A 19,448-nucleotide genomic window follows, 5' to 3' on the forward strand; every position below is an offset into this window, starting at 1 on the left:
AATATGGTTATTCAATTTATTGCAACACCTTCCGTTTAATCATTGAATAGCCACCTGCAAAGATGAAGTCTTTGGTATTTGATTCATTTAACTTGATTAGTAGCTGCACGAACTTGGCTATTAGCAGATTATAGCAATAGATTTGACGTTAGCATGCCCATTGTCTTGGGAAAAAAATCTTTGAAATAGAAAAGGATTTCCACGAAGTGATTAATGATCATCCTTTTTTTTTAGTCTGAAGTTCATTAACTTAATAGGAGTAATAGTAGTAGTATTGCACCATGTACGTCACGCAGTATGATTATAAATATGCACATCGTTTATTCTTTTGACAGCATAAGTATGCATATCGTTACCTGTTAACAAAAATGGAATTAGAGAAAAACATTTTTTCCAGGCATCAGAGGAAAAAGTAAAATAAAGAATAAACTACTTCGTTGTAACATTTTCCAATTTTGGTACCATCATATCTCAACTGTGTTTGCCTATAAAAACAATCAAACTACAAAGTTTATTTCCCACTCTAAATCACTCGACAATTAGTAGAACTAGACTACATGACTCAATTCAACAAAATGAGTGGGGCAAACTCTATAATATGCATCTCGTGTGTTCATTGCTGTTACTTTAATGAAACACAAAACGCTAGAATGAAAAGGTTCGGAAAAAGTTTTATTATGGATCCCTCAAAAGTTCTAATCAATCTTCGAGCTCAATAATCTTCACAACTGACGAGTCACCCACTTTCTGGCAAACAACAACTCGGTCATGTGGCTTTACGATGCCAAAAGCCTTGCCATGGTCTAAAGCAACCTTCAAAATTGATTCATTTGTTCCACTTTTAGACCCCGCCTGCACTCAAGCCACAAAATCACCAACTTTAATAACAGTGCAAGGTCACACAAATACCTAACAATTCAAGGATTGACTTTAATAAAGAGTTAAAGACATTTAATTGAGGGTAATTAAAACTAAAAGGAGTTAGTGGGAGTGTAAATGAATAACTGGATGTGCCAATGGTCCTATCATGCAAAAAAAAAAAACAGAAGAAGAAGAAGAAGAAAGGATATAATATGATATTTAGAATGAAATTGAATTTATGATATGTTTCAATCCAGGAATGAGGGATTTTAATTTTAGTTGGTGTTTATAATGTAAATGTTTTGGGCCTTGAAATATCTTATTTCTGGTTGGATTAGCATTCTACGTCCTACTCTAAATTTGGATTTCTTGAGTTATGCTAGTAGAAATGCGTTTATTTGATTTGCCTAATCATACAAGGTACCTACGTTATCTGTTCACAGATTACTTTTTTTATTTTTTTATTTTTTTTATATACATATATTAAATTTGTTTAACAAGAATAGAAATTTGAGTGTTTTTGTATTGTTCCTTGGTTACATCATTTTATTATATCAAACGACGTTGAACAATTCTTACCGGGTGTCGTGGATCTGCCAGCATAGGGAAAAGACCTCTCACAATAAGTGATTGCCTTGCCTGCCATAAAAGGAAACATTAAGTTTCAATGTCATTTTCAGTGTAGTTGAAAGAAGAAAACATTTTTTTACTATATTTCTCTTTCATTTCTATCCTTTTTTTTCTTCTTTATATTTCATTGCTAATCCAAACAAAGCCTAAAAGGTAAATACAAGCAACAAAAGAAATATACATATAGGCATAGAACAGCAGCATAATTTTCAAACCATTTTTACTATCAAACCAAGTATTGGCACAAGAGATGTTTTTCTTCACTTGGTTGTAAAAGCTAGCAAGCAAATTTTCCCATAAGAAAAATTCAAATTGACCATTTGTTTTTTGAACAATGAAACCAAAATATGTTAAAATATATTGACAGAAAACTAACTAATGATCTTGTGGGGACTAATGAAGTTCTCAATGGTGAAAGAAGCTAATACAATAGCAAATATTTTTTTGAATAATTTGAATTGGTCAAGTTAAAGACCAGCTAACTCAATATGTATGGGTTTAATGATAAAGCTGACTCAAAGGGTTGAATAGTATCAAGATTCATTCCTAGCATCTATGTCAATTATATACCTCAAAAGCACCGGTGAATGTCCATCGGAGTTGATTTGTCTTTAACTGAGGAACAACAACAGATATCACAGGCATGGTTGGTCTGTACTTAGCAATCAATCTACATAGATACACAAATTGTGTTACAATAAACAAATAATTAATAATATTTCAGCTTGACATTAAATTGCAACAGAACAGAATATAACTGAGTATTGAGTGCCAGTAACTTAGATTCAACGTGAAACAAAATTACTGATATAAAGAATTTAATAAATGTAAAATTTGGCACCAATAATCCCAAAAATAAGGAGATAAAATGAAACCTTGCAGCTCTTCCAGATGAAGTGAAGCAAATAATAACAGAGGCCTTAACCTTGATAGCTGCTCGAACCTATATGTTTCAGCAAAAAGAAATTTACTTCACAATGTGTACTACTATAAATAAGTACATAATATTTTGAACAAGCTAATAGAAGAATGTTGGTGGAAAAAGAATCATAAAAACAATCCAAAAAGCTTTAGCAGTGTAACCAAGAACCGTACCGCAGAGGAAGCAATTGATTCCAAGTGGCTCATTGGCTCTCCCACATATTTGACAGCCTTCTTAAAATACAAATCTTGATTATGAACTTTCTCTGCCTGCACACAGCAGCTATTAGTGGGGAAATAATCTTGACTCTTCAGGGCAAATAGTAATCATTGTATAATGAATGAATTTAAATTAACCATAACGTAATTTCAAACTAAACTGTTTTATAGATAATCATCAGAAACACAAGGCAAAAGCAAGAGAGGAAAATGAAGATTGTTTCAACTTGTTTGCTCAGATTTTGATATACATGAATAGCCAAGACAAATCATTTCTGTAGACAATATGGTAGTGAGAAAACTTCTATAGCTAAAGTACATCTGAACAAATTAGTAAAAAAAATTAAATCAATTTTTTTTGGATACCAGCAATTACCATTCTAACAAGAAGTACAAAACAAGTTGGCAAGAAGGAAACCGTGAAACCCCCTTCAAACATTGTAAGAAGCAATGATCGCAGAGCAAACTCTATAAAACCCATTTAGGCAGCATATTGAAAAACAATGAAGATTAATCTGCGTAAGTGGTTTTGTGAGGCATACATGGCATAGCCATAAATGATCAAAATATACACAAGGAAATTAACCCACAATCATAAGAGTGACAATTATCTAACAAGAGTGACACAAATAAATAAATATATATGATAAAAAATGTTATAGGAATTTGTTTAAATGAAAAGCACAAACTTACCTCGGCACATATTTTTCCAACTATGGAAATGGTCTCTACAGGGTATAGTCCCCGCAGGGTCTCTGCCCCAAGGAGAATTGCATCACTGCCTGATCAAAAAGAAAGAGGAAAACAAAATTAGAGATGAAAGGTGCAAATCATACTTATGCATAATGTGAACATAACAAACTAAAGGAATATTAATGAATAGCAGAAACATGCACATGTATTAAATGCTAGAGTTTATACAGTTCTGTAATCAAACCGGATTCACCAAATATAACAAAAAGGAATTTACCATCCAACACTGCATTTGCAACATCGGTTGCTTCAGCACGAGTAGGTCTTAGATTGTCAGTCATAGAGTCCACAACACGTGTGACAACAACTGGCTTTCCAGCCATGTTGCACTTGTAAATAGCAGCTTTTTGGAATAAAAACACCTGTCAAATTCATAAATATATGGAAGATTCTAGTAAAGTTTTGTATTGAAGAGAGTAAGAAAGGCTGTAAAAGTCACAAAAAAGTAGACACAAATCTTCCCTCATGCAGAAAAATACAACTAAACAAAATGGAAACATCTCATATATAACATTGGATTTTTCTGTCCAGAAATAAATGCTGACCTTCTCGGGTGGGAGATCTATCCCTAAATTTCCACGAGCAAGGATGATACCATCTGCTTCTCTCAATATCTCATCAAAATGTTTAAGTCCCTATAATAATTTTACAGGAGAAAGAAGCATTTTAGGATCACAATTCAGCACTCAGCTAAAGATCTTGAACCACAGCATTTTACTGTCATACAAGAGGAGAGTTTATTATTCAAAAGATTTCAAGTTTCTTACCTCTATATTTTCAATCTTTGCATAAATATGTGTCTGCTTAAGGTCCCCGAGTTTAGAGAGAAATTCACGTGCCTGCAAAGTGAAAAATTCTTGCATTTGTTTATTTATTTATAATGCTAAGGAGAAAATGATTCACTGAATCACAAGTGGTACCAAAACTAAGAAAACTCAGAAGTTGGAAATAAAATCAGGAAGAATATTAGAGGAAAGGGAATGATATGATAAAATTTATCAGGAATATTCTTACATAGCGAATATCTTCAACGTGACGGGTATATAATGCGAGGAAGTCTATATTGTTCTGAACACCCCATGTGCTTATTACCTGAGTTAAGAGAGTAAAATGAAAAAAGGAACATTTAGATTTACAGAACTACAAGATAATATAACAAAAAGGTATTTGCCATTCATGACTATAAAAGAGGACTCTCAAGTCTCAAACCAGTTATGCTTTTAGTTATTATTGCAGATAAAAGAATTCACAACATCTATTATGTAGTACAAACTGTATACATACATTTGATCTTTTGGATTATCAAATAAATGATCCATTTTCCATTTTGACAGACTAACAGAATGATAAGCCATTGTACAAAAAAATCAAGTAGTTTCAACCTTTGATCAACACAAGCTATAATTTCAAAAACAAAATGCAATCCAACTCCCCATGAATATAGATAAAAAATAAAGCATTCCTTCTCAACCACATTATGACACTGGCTACTTGATCACATTACGACAGTCTCACTACTTTTCATTCATAGTTCTTGTTAGTTACCTCTTTATCCTTATCTGTAAGAGTAGGAAGATCAATATGAGTCTGAGAGACATGTACAGTAAACAACGATCCAGAGAGTGTAGCAGTGTTTTTTACAAGACAAGTGACATCATCACCATCCACCTCACTGACCTGCATTGTGAAACCAAAACTGCTTGAGTGACAGTAACAAAACTGAATAATTCTGACTTTGTATTGGCAATATTCTACTTTCCGCACTCTATCATACAATGCTTCCTACAGAGCTAAGTGCAGAAAAGCAGCATACATGTGCCAAGTCTATTATTTGATGTAGAACAAATTTTCTTTAATACAACACTATTATAGACTAATAGAAGCATTAAGATAAAGAATTGTATTACATCGTCAATCATAATAATATCCTACTGAACTGCAATTGTGACAGAGTCTACTTATAACTTTTGCAAATAGTATAATAAGTAATAACTAGCCTATAACTTAATTACATACCCTAAGGAGGTCAAAAGAAAGGTATTCCAATAACTTACACACAGAATTCATTAAAATAATCACTTAATCGGAATAAAATGTGTGTATGTGCATTGAGATTGTATTAGTCAATCCAATATTGCATTACCTCCATCCATACAGAAGCTGTTTCACTTCCTGTACACAGGTATTTGCCGATAAAAATAATATCACCCTTCTTCACAGCCTGCATAAGTATGGCCACATTAGAAAGGAGACACCACATTGTACACAATCAAAGTACACCTGTAGAACCCACTTAGAACCACATGCAAAAATAGGATCAAAAGTTAAGAGAAAATAAAGAGTCTGTTGAGCTTTAAAAAATTTCCTCACCATAACAAGTATGCAGTGACTATACACAAAAATAGCTACAAACAAAGATAATTGGGACCTGTTTGGATAAGTTTTTCCAAAAGCACTTCTAGGAGAGAAAAATAGGAATGAACAATAAAATGAGTTTCTCCATAAACTAAAATTAACTTGTGTATAAACTAATTTGTAGAAGTTTTCTCCTATTATCTTATCTAAAAACTTATTTTTAATCCATGCATTAATGCATAAGTTAGTTTTAACTTATGAAGAAACTTATTTTTATTTTCCTTTTTATTTTTACATCATAGAAGTGTTTCTAGAGAAGTTTATCCAAGTAAACCTTATTCAATAGAATAATATAGCAAACCCCAAAAATACAAAGTAATTGGAAAAGGTACACTGACCTTTGATAACCCACTAAAATTTATTGGTAAGAGATTTGAACTTGCATCCTTGTTCTGATCTGGAGTTAAGACAACTAATGTGTCTACTTCAAGGGTGATTGGATGATCAGTCTTATTCTCAACCTGTAATTCTGGACCCACAGTATCTACCATAATCTGGAGTTGGACCAAAATGCACGTATGTTTTTTACATCAATTACCCTTCAGAATTTATATACATGTATACGTACCATAAATAAATAAATAGCAAACATATGACAAGCATACCGCACAAAGTTTCTTGGTACTTTTGATAGCAACTCTCAAATTTTCCAATGTCTCTTGATGGTATTCTGGATCACCCCATGAGAAGTCAAACCTTGCCACTAGCACATGGGAAGAAAAGAAGAATGAGATGACAAAACAGATAACTCAGAAGCAGGTTATAGACATGAAAGGGCCATTCCAAACTACAATGAAAGAACAAACAAAACACAATTGTTCAGTTTATTTGTGATAGTCAAAATAAAAATAATTGTGACAAGCTAGATGGCAATAGTTTATTAAAGAAGTCTTTCCGTTTTGGAAAACTATTAGGCTTTCCAACTTGAAACCTGTTTGGATACAAGTTAGGAGTATTTTTGAGAGCTTCTTTACTAAAAAAAGAAAAATTCAGTTGAAGTTATATCCATACAGACTCTTGGTCAAACACAGTTGATTCTAATTGATTGAGATATTCTAACTTTCTTCCAATATAACGAAAAATCTCACATCTTACATTCTTAATATCCTTTACTAAAAGAGGAGAATCAGTGAGATCAATATGGGGAAAATAAAACACATCAATTTTTAAAAAAGGTTCACAAGTAATCAAAGGTTGAAATGGGAAAATACCAGACATTCCTGCATCCAGGCAACGGGAAATTATATCAATTGATCGCGACTTTGGACCAAGTGTGCCAACAATTTTTGTCATAGCTGGAAAGAAAGTCTGCATAACGTATTCCAAACACTTCAATCAAAATCCAAAATTGACAGACACTGAAATTCTTCATTAAATATGGCATGTACTAAAAATTCTCCAGGAAATAGCATGCGACCCATTGATCCTTTCTCTTAAGATCTTAAAACTTAATTTCTACTTAATTTTCACAATTTAAAGACCAACATTTTCTCTTTTTTATAGAAGAAGAATTTGTGAAACAATCAAGTAATCTAAAGCGACAGTACCCTCCATTAAATAAATAAACAAGTTATCCGTTTGGTGAGAGCTTTCAAATCCTTGTCATACAAACAAGCACAAATAATATTTCAAATCAGACTCCAAATCAAATAGACTAGCAAATCCAAACTCAAGTCAGGATAAAAGTGTCTTTCAATTCATCTATGACAGTCATTTTACTAATCGATCTACTAAATTCCTTAGCAACAATCTTAAAGATTAGTTTCTCAGTATCACAGTGCTTAAAAGAAGACAAGAATAACAAAACCAGCACAACCCCACATGAATTGCACCATTTGTCAGACTACAAACGGCTTTGTTTTCATCAACCACAGTCATTTTCAACTTGATCCGCCAAATTCCTCAGCATTTGGCGATCAAAAGCCTCATCACCAACACCACACAACACACTCACTCCAACTAACAACAGCACAAAAGGGTCGCCAAAAGTTGATTGCTTTCTCATGATCACCGGCTTGCAACTTTACAAGTCACAACACAAGGAAAAACCATATTAACATAACAACCAGAACACATCAAACTTGAAAACCAGAATGAAAGACAGAGAGAGAGAGAAGGAAATACTAACAGGCTTGGATGGCTCAAGGACAGATGCCATCCTAATGGGTTCCTCAAGAAGCAAAGGGCTGGACTGCATTTTGTGATCAATGAAACCGACCAAAGCAAAGCAAAACAAAGCAAAGCAAGAAACAATTGTAGAACGAATGAGAGAGAAAGGCCAATAAATATAGAATGTGTTGTACGGTCAAATGTAAGAACGAAAGTTAGTAAACTCAATTGACAATTGTAAGTATAAACAGGAAGTGTATGTCTATGTGTCATTGTATGTGTGCTTCAAGTTTCGCGAATGATTGAAGTGGCAATAACAGTGTGCTAGAAAGAAAAGTGGGGCTTTTCACAGTGCGACACGCGTCGTGGAATTGAAGTTACCAAAGTCATCACGTGGGGATGCATGGCAACTAAAACCACATAAATTAATTCATAAAAATTAACCAAACTAATTACAATAATTAATTTTCATTAATAATTTCACAAAGCTAGATTTTATTTCAAAAACAATCAAATAGTTTCAATAGTGGTTACATTTAATAATATTACACCTAACTTAAAAGATATTTTTTTATACAAGGAGCAAAGAAAAATATGAATTATACGTATAGTTTGGTTTGATAAAAATAATAGGTAAATGAAAGTGAAAAAGAAAGAAAGGACTGAAAAGGATCTGTGGTAGCGCAGAACACGATATTAGACTGACTTCACTAAACAACGGCTGCTTCAGAAACAGGTAGCGACTGTTAGCTCAAACCACTAACCACCTATTCTTCCACACCATCAACTCTTTCTACGCTACTTTTCTTCATTCAAACACCAAATATATTAATAATAACTTCAACATCTAATACCCCACGTATTTTAATTTAATTTTTACAATTCAATCAATTCTTGTACGTGTTAAGGTTACCCTAGGCTAAAATAAATTTACACTATTATTTAATTATAAATCATTTTATATGGTATATGTTTATCGACTTTTATAATAATTATATTAATAGTATTTTTTATTAATTGATAATACAAAAGATTCTACACTAATAATGTATAGTTATTATAAGATAAAGTGTTATAATAAGAAGTAAAACCACCAAACTACTGAATACATATTTAAAAAGACAGGATTATTTAGCAATTATGTTACATCTCGTTGATAAACACAGTCAATTTGAACACATGATTTTCCATTTCATTTTAAAAAATAAGTAGAAAAATACGAAATCTATTTTTAAAGGCAACGACCAACTAGAGCGAGACATCAATCAATTGATTCTAGGCCCAACACTGTTTTCCTTTTTTTCAAAATAAAAAATTACCGAAACTGAACAGACAAAGAAAGTCACGCACGAGACAATCTTTAATCAAAGCTGTTTGTTTACTTTTTTTAGCCTTTAAGTTGAAGGAATTTTTGCGTTTACTTAATTCTGATTTTGTTTTGGTGATGATATAGAATTAATAATTCTGTATAGGAATGTTTTATGTGGCTAATGTATATATTGTGCATAATAATCATAAATAGTTTATGGACTTGTTTGTTTAAGCTTTCTTTATTTTTTTAATAAGATAAGTATTTTTTTTTATGTATTTCTCTAAACTGCTTAAAATAAATTCTATTTACCTTAATAAACAATATATTATATGTTTGTTTAAAAATCACTTTTTAAAATTATTTTTTAGAATTACTTTTTTTAAATTTTAAATAGACCGACTATATATTTGTTGATGACTTTTCAATAACTACAAAAACAATTAATTTGTTTTTTTTTATGCATCTAACATAGGAAACCAAAGAAAGGAAAGAATTAGGAGCAAATATGGGTTACTTCCATCATATCAACTAATAGGAAAAGGTGTTAGTAAAGAGGATACTCATTCTAAACTAATAAGGTGTCTTTATGGTTTATTCCATATTTAGCCAACCAATCAGCACACAAATTCATTTCATGAAGAGTGTGGCAAAACCATAATGTCCAATGAAAATTCTTGAACTCTCAAATTAGGTTGATTACATGATTATGTGGGTGAACATCATGTACATCTTTATCAATAAGTTTCAAAGCTAGTAATGAATATGATTTACAGATGACAAACTTGAAATTGTAACACTATAAGTTTTAAATGTTTTAATTTAATTATATAATTATTGTTATCATAGAACTTTAGAGTCAAAAAATTTTGAGGGTTAAGTTGGTATTTGAGGTAGTTGAGTTAAAGATAAATTGGGTCAGCTTCAAAAAGAGTATGAGATTTCTTAGGGTGTGAAACTTGTAAGTTCATGTTTTAGAAAATCCTAGAGAGAAGTTCTTTAGAACTTGAGAAAAACTTTTCCCCTCCTCACTTCTCTAACTCATCTTCCACTCCCTTACAGTTGATCAGGTGGATTGATTGTTGATTCAAGCTTGTGAAACCATGAATCTTAAGCCTTATGATGTGCAAAACTTCCTTCTCCTTGCCTCTTTTTGGTTCAGATCAATAAGAGGTGAGGAAAGCTAGTGACTTGTTGATTTTTGTGTTATTTGTTGAATTTCATGTTGATTTTGTTGTTGAAGTTCATATAGTTGTTGAATTCTTTGATTTGATGAAGATGAAATGATAAGGTACTTAGGTTCTTTTGGTTGTTTGAAGTTGCTCATGAGTTGATGACGATGACTATTGAAATGTAGTGGTTGCATGTTGTTTTGGTAGTTGGAAGTGAGTTTTACATGTTGTATATAAGTGATTTTCCTGGTTGCATGTTGTTGTATTATTGCTTTTAAGGTGGATTGAGTGAAATCAATGTTTGCATAAGTGCATGAACTTATATCGCATCGAGCACGCTTTCAAGGCGTCAAGTGTGACTTCAACGAGGGGTTTCAATCTTGCTCACATCGGGCACAAGATTGGTGTCATTGGGTGCGAGAATAGAGATTCATCTCAGGTTGGAATCACATCAGGTGTGGTTTGAATATGAGGAGAGAAAATCGTCTCTACCTAGATCCACATCGGGTGTTAGTGAAGTGGCATCGAGCGTGAGTCAGGTAAAGACTCTCCACTTGATTAGGATCAAACATGCGTTCTTGTCACACTAGGAGTGAGAGCATGGGAAACTTTTTGCCTTAACCATGTCGAACGCGAGTAGTTTAGCATCGGGCGTGGGTGAGACAGGGAGCCCCTTATCTCAATGGTGTCGATGTCTTGTGAGTGGCATCGAACGCAAATTGCATGATGAAAACTTGTTTTTTTAAGTTATTTTGTAGTTTAATGTTGATGAATAAATTGTATGAATGATGATATATGATGATGAATCTATATGTTGTAAAAGCTAAAGGGAAATTAAATGTTGTTTTAGAAATTTAAATATCTCATTGTGTGGGTATATGTTGTGATGCTTTAAGAGCTCAAGTTGAAACCTTTCAGTAAGTAAGTTAATTTCTGAATGAGTAGTTTTTTTAAGTTATTTCCTTTAGGTTTTATGTGACTTTCACATGTGGATAAGGTTGATGCATACATGTAAAAGAGAGACCAAATGAGTAAAGTACAAAGTCGAGGATTTAGTCTCTAATCGAATATTGGAATGGCATAGTATTTGGAGAATTCTTAGTTGGTTAATCTCATAGGTGACTTACTGTTACAAGTTAATATCGTGGTAGACTTATATCCAAGTTGTTTTATCCTAACAATAGTACTAGACTTCCTAGTTTAAGTGATAAAACTTGTTAAATCAAATTGAGTTGTTAAATAGGTTCCCTGAGAGGGCTGATAATTTACTTAATTAAGATAGGTCACACGTTGTGATTCAGTAAGGTCTAACCACTTAAACTGTCTACCTTTTTTTTTAAGAAATATTCATAGTTAACATGTTTGGCGATGCATTAGTTGTATATTGTTGTTGTGTTGCTTATGATGTGAGATGAAGTTGGTATGCTACTTTAAGTTGTGAATTGTATGAGTATGTTGGTTGATGAGTTGTATGTTATTTTCTATAAAGCTGACTATGCTATAATTATTGAAAGATGTTTATTAGTTGTGTAATTATGTTGATTATTTTCACAATCTTACCGCATGTTCCCCTTGTAGTGGAAACTGTTATGATCATACATTGGTTTTAAAGTAGGTTAGGATTAACAAGATTTGTTGGATGTTTTGGTGGCGAGTCATGCTAGTAGTGACTCATTTTGTTGAGGCTACTCAATAGTAGTCGGGTCTTATATAATCATTTGATCGATGATTATGATTAATATGCACAATTGTATATATTTTATGGTGTGTATATAGTATGTATGTACGAGATATTTACATGAATAAAATGAGATGCTCACTGTACAATAATCCTATATTAATTGATAATTGTTAATTTTATGTCGATGCGTAGTAGTTGAATCAAAGTAAGTGTAGTTATCTACACACACATATAGTTATATTTTGCTATATTATTGACTATTGAGGTACCGATAAACTACTTACTTTACTTTCAAACTTCTATAACTCATTTTCACAATTCTTGATTTAGGCAATTAACTTATTTAAATTTTAATAAATTATTCTAGCACATAAAAAACTACACTCTTATCATAAATATAACTTTTATTTCTAGTTCATGTAATTATTTATTTATTTATTTATTATCTTTACAATATTTGTTTATTATTTATTTTGATTTTCATTATGACAAAAAAAATTAAAGAAATGTATTATAGGGTCATAATGACATAAACTAAAAACAAAGATCAGTATATTTGTAGAATAAACATAAAAAACGGTTATATTTTTATAAGGACACTAAAATAAATTTAGGTCACTAAAATTTAGGTTGTTTGCAAAGGACATACAAGATGTTGTTACTAGTGCAGGTTTACGAAGAGGACCAAGAACACATAGAAAGAGAATAATAAATGTTTATTTTCTCTTGATTTTTTCAAAACGTAAAAAGAGACTGAATCGAACATGTTCAACATTCCTAATAATATTCATAAATAACTTGTTATTGGTAATATATGAATGTTATTGTATCCAAATTCTGATGCACGAGACACGTCATTACTCCAAGTACGTGATTATGTCCCTCACATTCAGTTCGGGCTCAACAAGTAGCATAATTCATTAACTAGATACCAATTCTTAAACAGATATCCAATAAAGTTGCAATTAATTGTCGGATAATTTCCCATAAATACATAATTAAAACGTGTCCTCTACAATTTGACCTTGAAAACAAAAGCCACGACTAACTTGTTGACAAGTCAAGCTATTTCCAATGTGATAATTAATCGTGATCGGATAATATTAAACTTTGTAGCTGCTAATATAAATCAAAGTCATTGTTTAAAAAAATATTTTAATGCAAGCGTTTTGGGTGGAGATGAGGATTACGTGGAGGCCATATCGGTAAAAGGGCAGAATTGCGCGTAATTGGCACTCAAAGTCATGTCTAGGATGATTGTGATTTGTGATGGAATTCAACACTCTTAAGTCTTATCTCCCCCATTCAATTAGTTCCATTGCCAATTCTACCATCCAACTATTTTTACTTTTAAGACTTCTAAAGCATTCAAAAATAGCTTTTTCAACTTTTATATTAAAATTACTCCAAGCAATAAAATTCTGTTTTCATGTCTAATTATGTCAAACATTCATTAACAAAATTTAATTATTTACAAAATTAATTTCAAAATATTAATTACATTTAAAAAACATATATCACGCAGCTGCATAAATATATCATATTCTTTTAAAATGAAGATGTAGATTTTTGTTATATGATAGTGAATTTCATGGCAAAACAATTATAACACAAAAATATTGAAAAGTCCAAATTTATGTGGGCTCTCTCTTATGAGGCGGAGCCCGAGGGTTGGAATAAACTTTGTGCTAAATTCTTTTATTAAGAAATTAAAAATATAATATTATTGAATATTTTATAATTTTAAATAAAATAGATAAAAGTTTAAGATTGAAAGGAATTGCACAATGAATCATTTAAAACATAATATATCAATATAATGTGTTAAAATTTAATAATTTAATTTAAATAAGAATTAATTAATATTATAATAATTAAATTGCATTGTTTTAAATTTAAAAATATTAACTACTAAGGATTGAGATAGTTAGAAACATGGAGACCTAAGTTCAACTCTCGTTTCAACCATTTTTGTAATTTTTTCTATCTTTACTAAAAAAATGTAAAAATATTAATTTATTATATAAAAATTAAAAAGTAAATATATAGCAACTTACAAGGGTTCCCACTTCACACAAGTTGATAAACAAAACAAAGCATTCACACAAGATTCAAATTCATGAATTAAAAAAGTAGACCAAAGTTTATGATAGTCAAAGCTGCTATTTTTTTCTTCTTCTCTCATGTTGTATAGTAAAAGTAGAAAACTACTATTAAACTATAAAGGGGGGGTAACATGAAGATCATAGTAGAATTGAAGTCGATTTCTATAAATAAAATTTGAAGTTTGAATCTTGAATAATATATTTCATTAAAGGTAATTAATTAGTTTACGATAAAAAAAAAAAAATTCATTGACAAAATAAATGATACTGACAAAAGAAAAAAGTATAGAAAAAATTATAAAAGTTATTAATTTTGGTAAATGATTGTCGGAGCGTGTGAATGGGGGCATAGAAAAATAAGCAGAAAAAAAAAATGACATGTCTTTAATTCCATACACTCGCTTTCTCTGCAATTTCGCATTCTTTTCCTTTCACTGCACAACTCCCATATACTTCCCTTTCTCTCTCTCTCTCTCTTCTTCTCTTTGTTACCATTTTCCACTGTTTCGTCTCAGCTCAAGGATTTTCCTGATCGGTGAGTTTCTGGGCCTGCTACACGTGCTTCTATGTCACTATATGTTTTTTGTGTAAATTTTATGCTTCAGAAGTTGCAAACTGAATATTAACTTGTGATTTTATTTTTTATTTATGGGTCTGTGTCATTTTCCTTTCTAACTGCAGTCGGAATCGGAAAGTATATTCCTTTCGGTTTGGGATTTTGGTTAGTTACTGTTTGTTAATAAAGTAAGCAAAGGGGAATGGAAAAACACTAGAATCTCCAGATTTATATTGCCCTTTTTCTTTAACTACTAAATATTCTTCACCAATTTTTTGCAATTGTGGAGTTGGTGCAAGAAGTTAATAGATTTTTTTTTTCTTTTTCAGAATAATATGCTAAGGAAAAATCATGTAAAATAGGGAAAAAAAAAATCTTTTGTTGCCCCTATTTCCTCTTTTTGTTTTATTTTCCTTTTATATTTGTTGAAAAATCCGTGCATTTTTTAATTTTTAATTTTGGGTTTATCGGTGTGAGATATACCATGGTTAGAAACTATACAAGTTTGTGATTAATTCCCGGTCAAGTCTAAGATTTTTAACTACAATTTGAAGTCAAAATTATGAATTTGCTGAGCATTATATCACCATTTTATTAAATCCAGGATATAATTGCTTTTGGTATGTATATCACCTTTTCAATCTTAAGATATCCATTTCAAATATTTTATAGTTTGCTTTTGCTAGATTTTGCCAAACATTCCAATACAAGGAAAATTGGTAATTAAATCATTAAGCTACAAGATGAAGTGATTTACCTTTGGCCCATCAATCTATTGCATCAAAATGCTATAACACGGGGGATAAATTTGCACCGTATAAAACTAGGAGCAACCAATAGGTCTCATGAGTTAAGTAAGGTTTGAATTAAGCAGTGAAAGAGAAAAAATAGATTGTCTTGGAAGGGGAAAAAGGTGATTTTTAATTCTCAAATAAACCATTGTTGTACTTGAAACATGTAAAATTTTTGAAACTGCAGAAGATGATACGGTTGGAAATAGTTTGGCATGGTTGGAAGATGTTAGAATGGTACACTGTATGCAACATGTAGCAAATAATAGAAACTAAGCAGTATGCACTAGGCCAAATTTAATTACTTCAAGCTCAATCTTTGCACCCCTCCTTCCATTGCCATGGGACAGAATAGTAAAAATAAGCTTGTTAAAAGATCGAGTACATATTATGTTGTTTTATTTTTAACTGACAATAATGATATTAAAAATGTTTGATATTAAACTTTTGAGATGACATTTTATACTGTGTCATAAAATATTTGATTCAGGTTGAATTTTATCTGGTAGCTGGATACTTAATGCCCATTTTGACAATCTTATTTTGTGTGATTTTCTGAGTAGTACAGAGCTATGACCAAGGACTTGTCTTAAAGAACATTTTTTTACCATTATTAGGTAAGCAATGGTTGGTGCATCATGGTTTCGAACTCTATGGAAGACTCAACGGAAGGATGATGCTAAGTCTGAGAATGCAGTGATTGGAGTATTAGCATTTGAGGTTGCAAACCTGATGTCCAAACTTGTTAATTTGTGGCAGTCTTCGAGTGATAAACAGGTTGCTAAGTTGAGAGAAGAGATAACAAATTCAGTGGGTATCAGAAAGCTTGTGTCTGACGATGAGAATTTAATTGTACGTTTAATCAGTCTAGAGATGCTTGAGAATATGGCACATGTGGCTGCATCTGTGGCTAGGCTTGCAAAGAAATGCAGTGATCCAAGTTTGAAAGATTTTGAGAATGCGTTTGATGAATTTATCACATTTGGTTTTGATCCATATCGATGGGGATTCACTTTCAAGAAAATGGAAAAGAAGGTAAAAAGGATGGAAAAGTTCATATCAACTAATGCAACTTTGTATCAAGAGATGGAAATGCTTGCTGATCTTGAGCAAACTCTAGGAAGAATGAAGGCTTACACTGAGGCTGATGAACTAAATTTAATTGACTATCAAAAGAAGGTTGCATGGAAGAGGCTGGAGGTGAAGAACTTAAAGGCTAATTCTCTGTGGAATAGGACTTATGATTACACGGTACATTTCTTAGCAAGATCTTTATTTACAATATTCAGCAGGATCAACAACGTATTTGGAATTCAAGAGATTATAGATGTTCGTAAAACCAAGAATGGATCAGTTTCTGATCATGCTCATGGCAGTCGATCGGTTTCTGAATTATTGCAACCTTCAGTCCAACCCTCCAGCAAAGTGCGTGCCAGGTTTGCTTCGGGACCCCTCGGTGCTTTTGCTGCTAAATCTCGTCCAAATGCTCTAACAAATAAAGCTAGCATGTTTCCTTCAGATGGTGGAGACTCATCCACAAAGTCGGGCCTAATTTCAGCAAAGAATAGAGGCTTCAATTTTTTCTCAGGTCCTCTTGGAAGAAACTCAAAAAAGCCAGTCCCAGATAATGGAACAAATAAAAACAGCAAGATTTGGAGCTTTCATGGCCCCTCAAAGGAAAGTAACACAAGACATAATCGACTGACTCAAGTAGAACCTTTCAAAGGATTAGCAACACAGAATGTCAATGATGCTGGTGCAAACCATGTTACTCCAGGAAAAGAGGTTCTTCGCACTCGATCTACTTTCAGTTACCTATGCAGGCTAAAGGCTCCATCTGAATCCCTTGGTGCTGCTTCTTTAGCCTTGCACTATGCAAATGTTATCATCATGATAGAGAAGCTAGCAACATCTCCATACTTGATTGGTCTTGATGCAAAAGATGATCTGTACAACATGTTACCCAGACGTGTAAGAGCTGCTCTTAGGACCAAGCTAAAGCCGTATACCAAGGCCATGGCCTCAGCAGTCTACGATGTGGTTTTAGCAGAAGAATGGACGGAAGCAATGACGGGTATACTAGAATGGTTAGCTCCACTTGCTCACAACATGCTAAGATGGCAATCTGAGAGAAGTTATGAGCAACATTGCTTTGTTTCCAGGACAAATGTGTTGCTGGTGCAAACCCTTTACTTTGCAAATCAAGAAAAAACAGAAATAATAATCACTGAGCTTCTTGTGGGTCTGAATTATGTGTGGAGATATGCTAGGGAGCTCAACAAAAAAGCTCTGCTAGACTCTGGCAGTGGTGGTGTAGATAATGGATATTCTCAACTGAATGGATAATTAAGCAATTTTCATGGCAGTTTTCATTTTTCAACAAAAGTTCAGTCCCCGGCAATTATTGATTGGGATGAAGATCTTCAGAGACACCAAACTTCTGGCTTCTTAAATCCCAATGAATGTGAATCAAGTGCTAGATGGAGCATGAGAGAAATATTCACACTGATATGAATTTTTCGGTGTCAGAATGCATTCTTGGTGAGGACTGTTATTTTTAAATATTTAGCATTGGTTTTCTTTGAGGAGATCCTAGCTGATTTAACTTGGATCGCAGGCCTCTTCTTTGAAAACTTGCCCTATTGATGCATATTTATGAGCACTATATATATTTAAATTGTATAGCTTTTATCTACCTGGATATTTCTGTATTGATATCTTTTGCACGGTAGGACATAATGATTTCAAAATGCTGTATACGTTTGGTATGTAAAAGTATTTTCTGTTTTTATTAATAATTTTAATTAAAAATTTATATTATTTTCATTTTATTTATTTTTTTGAAAAATTGTGCAGAAAATAATGAATATAATGGCTTTTTGATTATTTGTGAAAAAAAAATCTAAATGCATAAAAAAAATGAAGTGGTATTTTTAAAAATTGTTAGTCAATTATCAATTAGAATAGTTTTTTAAAGTATTGTGGCACTTCTGCTGGATAAAAAAGTTCCATTAGGACGCGATAATTTGAGGCATAAGTAATTCTATACAAACAAGGAGGTAAACAAAGTTTTGTTGCCATGGAGCATTATCTCCTTTTGCATCAAAGGTTTCATTGAATAATGATGACCTTTTACGAGGAGCACAACTCAAGTTAATGGCATTAGAGCATACCAACTACCCATTTTTAATTTAATTTATTGATGGACTGGTGCTATAATTAATTTCCGGAATGTTGGTAGATTTTTGGTTGAATTAGCTTGACAACTAATCATTTTACGAACTAAAACGAAAAAACTTTTAGTTATATTTTATTTCGGATTAAAGTACTGTGTTAATGTTAGGTAAAAAGTTACGCGAAAAACGTGAAAAAGTTCTCAAGGGAAGAACTTTTGGGGCAAAAAAGTTCATGTGTAAAGTACCTCAAGTTGTCATTTGTATAATAAAATCTACAAATTCAAAACATTTATTAAAGATGTTATTGACAACTTTTTTAAGAATACTGATCAAGAAATCAATAAATATAATGTTTTTACTAAAACTTACCGCAAGAGTATGTATTAGAAATTGCAACAGAAATATATTAATAGTATTTTATAATTTTTATTTTGAGTTCTTAAGTATTATTTTTCGTAATTAAAATATATGGTTTGTTATATTTAAACAAAGGAAATCTGGTAGTCCTTTATATTAGGGGGTGGATTTGAGGGAAAAATTAAATGTACACCCTAAATTTGGGATGTAAATATAAAATGAGCGGATAAAAGAAAATTAAAATAAAAGTGAGATGAAAGAAAAGAAAATGTGTATGAATGTATTAACCCGATTTGGGGTTATAAAAACGGGCAAGAGACTTGTACTTAGAAGTGAAGTAGAAACCAATGACGAGATAAGAAGTGAAACATGAAGAAAGGAAAAAAAAAAAAA

General features: G+C 31.9%; 2 protein-coding genes across 4 annotated transcripts; one reads left to right on the forward strand and one right to left on the reverse strand.

Moving 5' to 3' along the window:
* Window positions 1-413: 413 nt before the first annotated feature.
* LOC109789442 (pyruvate kinase 1, cytosolic) lies at window positions 414-8,085 on the reverse strand. Its single transcript, XM_020348397.3, has 16 exons — window positions 7,928-8,085; window positions 7,011-7,107; window positions 6,405-6,502; window positions 6,138-6,293; window positions 5,528-5,605; window positions 4,930-5,061; window positions 4,399-4,476; window positions 4,152-4,223; window positions 3,930-4,019; window positions 3,602-3,746; window positions 3,325-3,413; window positions 2,587-2,682; window positions 2,367-2,434; window positions 2,062-2,161; window positions 1,441-1,500; window positions 414-852 (listed from the first exon to the last, which is right to left on the reverse strand). The coding sequence occupies exons 1-16, from the start codon at window positions 7,994-7,996 to the stop codon at window positions 700-702; spliced, it is 1,581 nt and encodes a 526-aa protein (XP_020203986.1). The 5' UTR covers window positions 7,997-8,085; the 3' UTR covers window positions 414-699.
* Window positions 8,086-14,544: 6,459 nt separating this feature from the next.
* On the forward strand, window positions 14,545-18,353 carry LOC109789444 (protein PSK SIMULATOR 3). Of its 3 annotated transcripts, none has more exons than XM_020348401.3 (2): window positions 14,545-14,710; window positions 16,086-18,353. In XM_020348401.3, the coding sequence occupies exon 2, from the start codon at window positions 16,147-16,149 to the stop codon at window positions 17,866-17,868; it is 1,722 nt and encodes a 573-aa protein (XP_020203990.2). In that variant the 5' UTR covers window positions 14,545-14,710; window positions 16,086-16,146; the 3' UTR covers window positions 17,869-18,353. The 3 variants fall into 3 exon arrangements, with proteins under 3 accessions (XP_020203990.2, XP_020203989.2, XP_020203991.2); XM_020348400.3 differs by having other exon boundaries at window positions 16,091-18,353; XM_020348402.3 differs by having other exon boundaries at window positions 16,140-18,353.
* The last annotated feature ends 1,095 nt before the right edge of the window (window positions 18,354-19,448 follow it).

This window comes from Cajanus cajan, chromosome 7 (assembly GCF_000230855.2).
Source record: "Cajanus cajan strain Asha chromosome 7, NIPB_CcT2T_4, whole genome shotgun sequence".
NCBI lineage: Eukaryota > Viridiplantae > Streptophyta > Magnoliopsida > Fabales > Fabaceae > Cajanus > Cajanus cajan.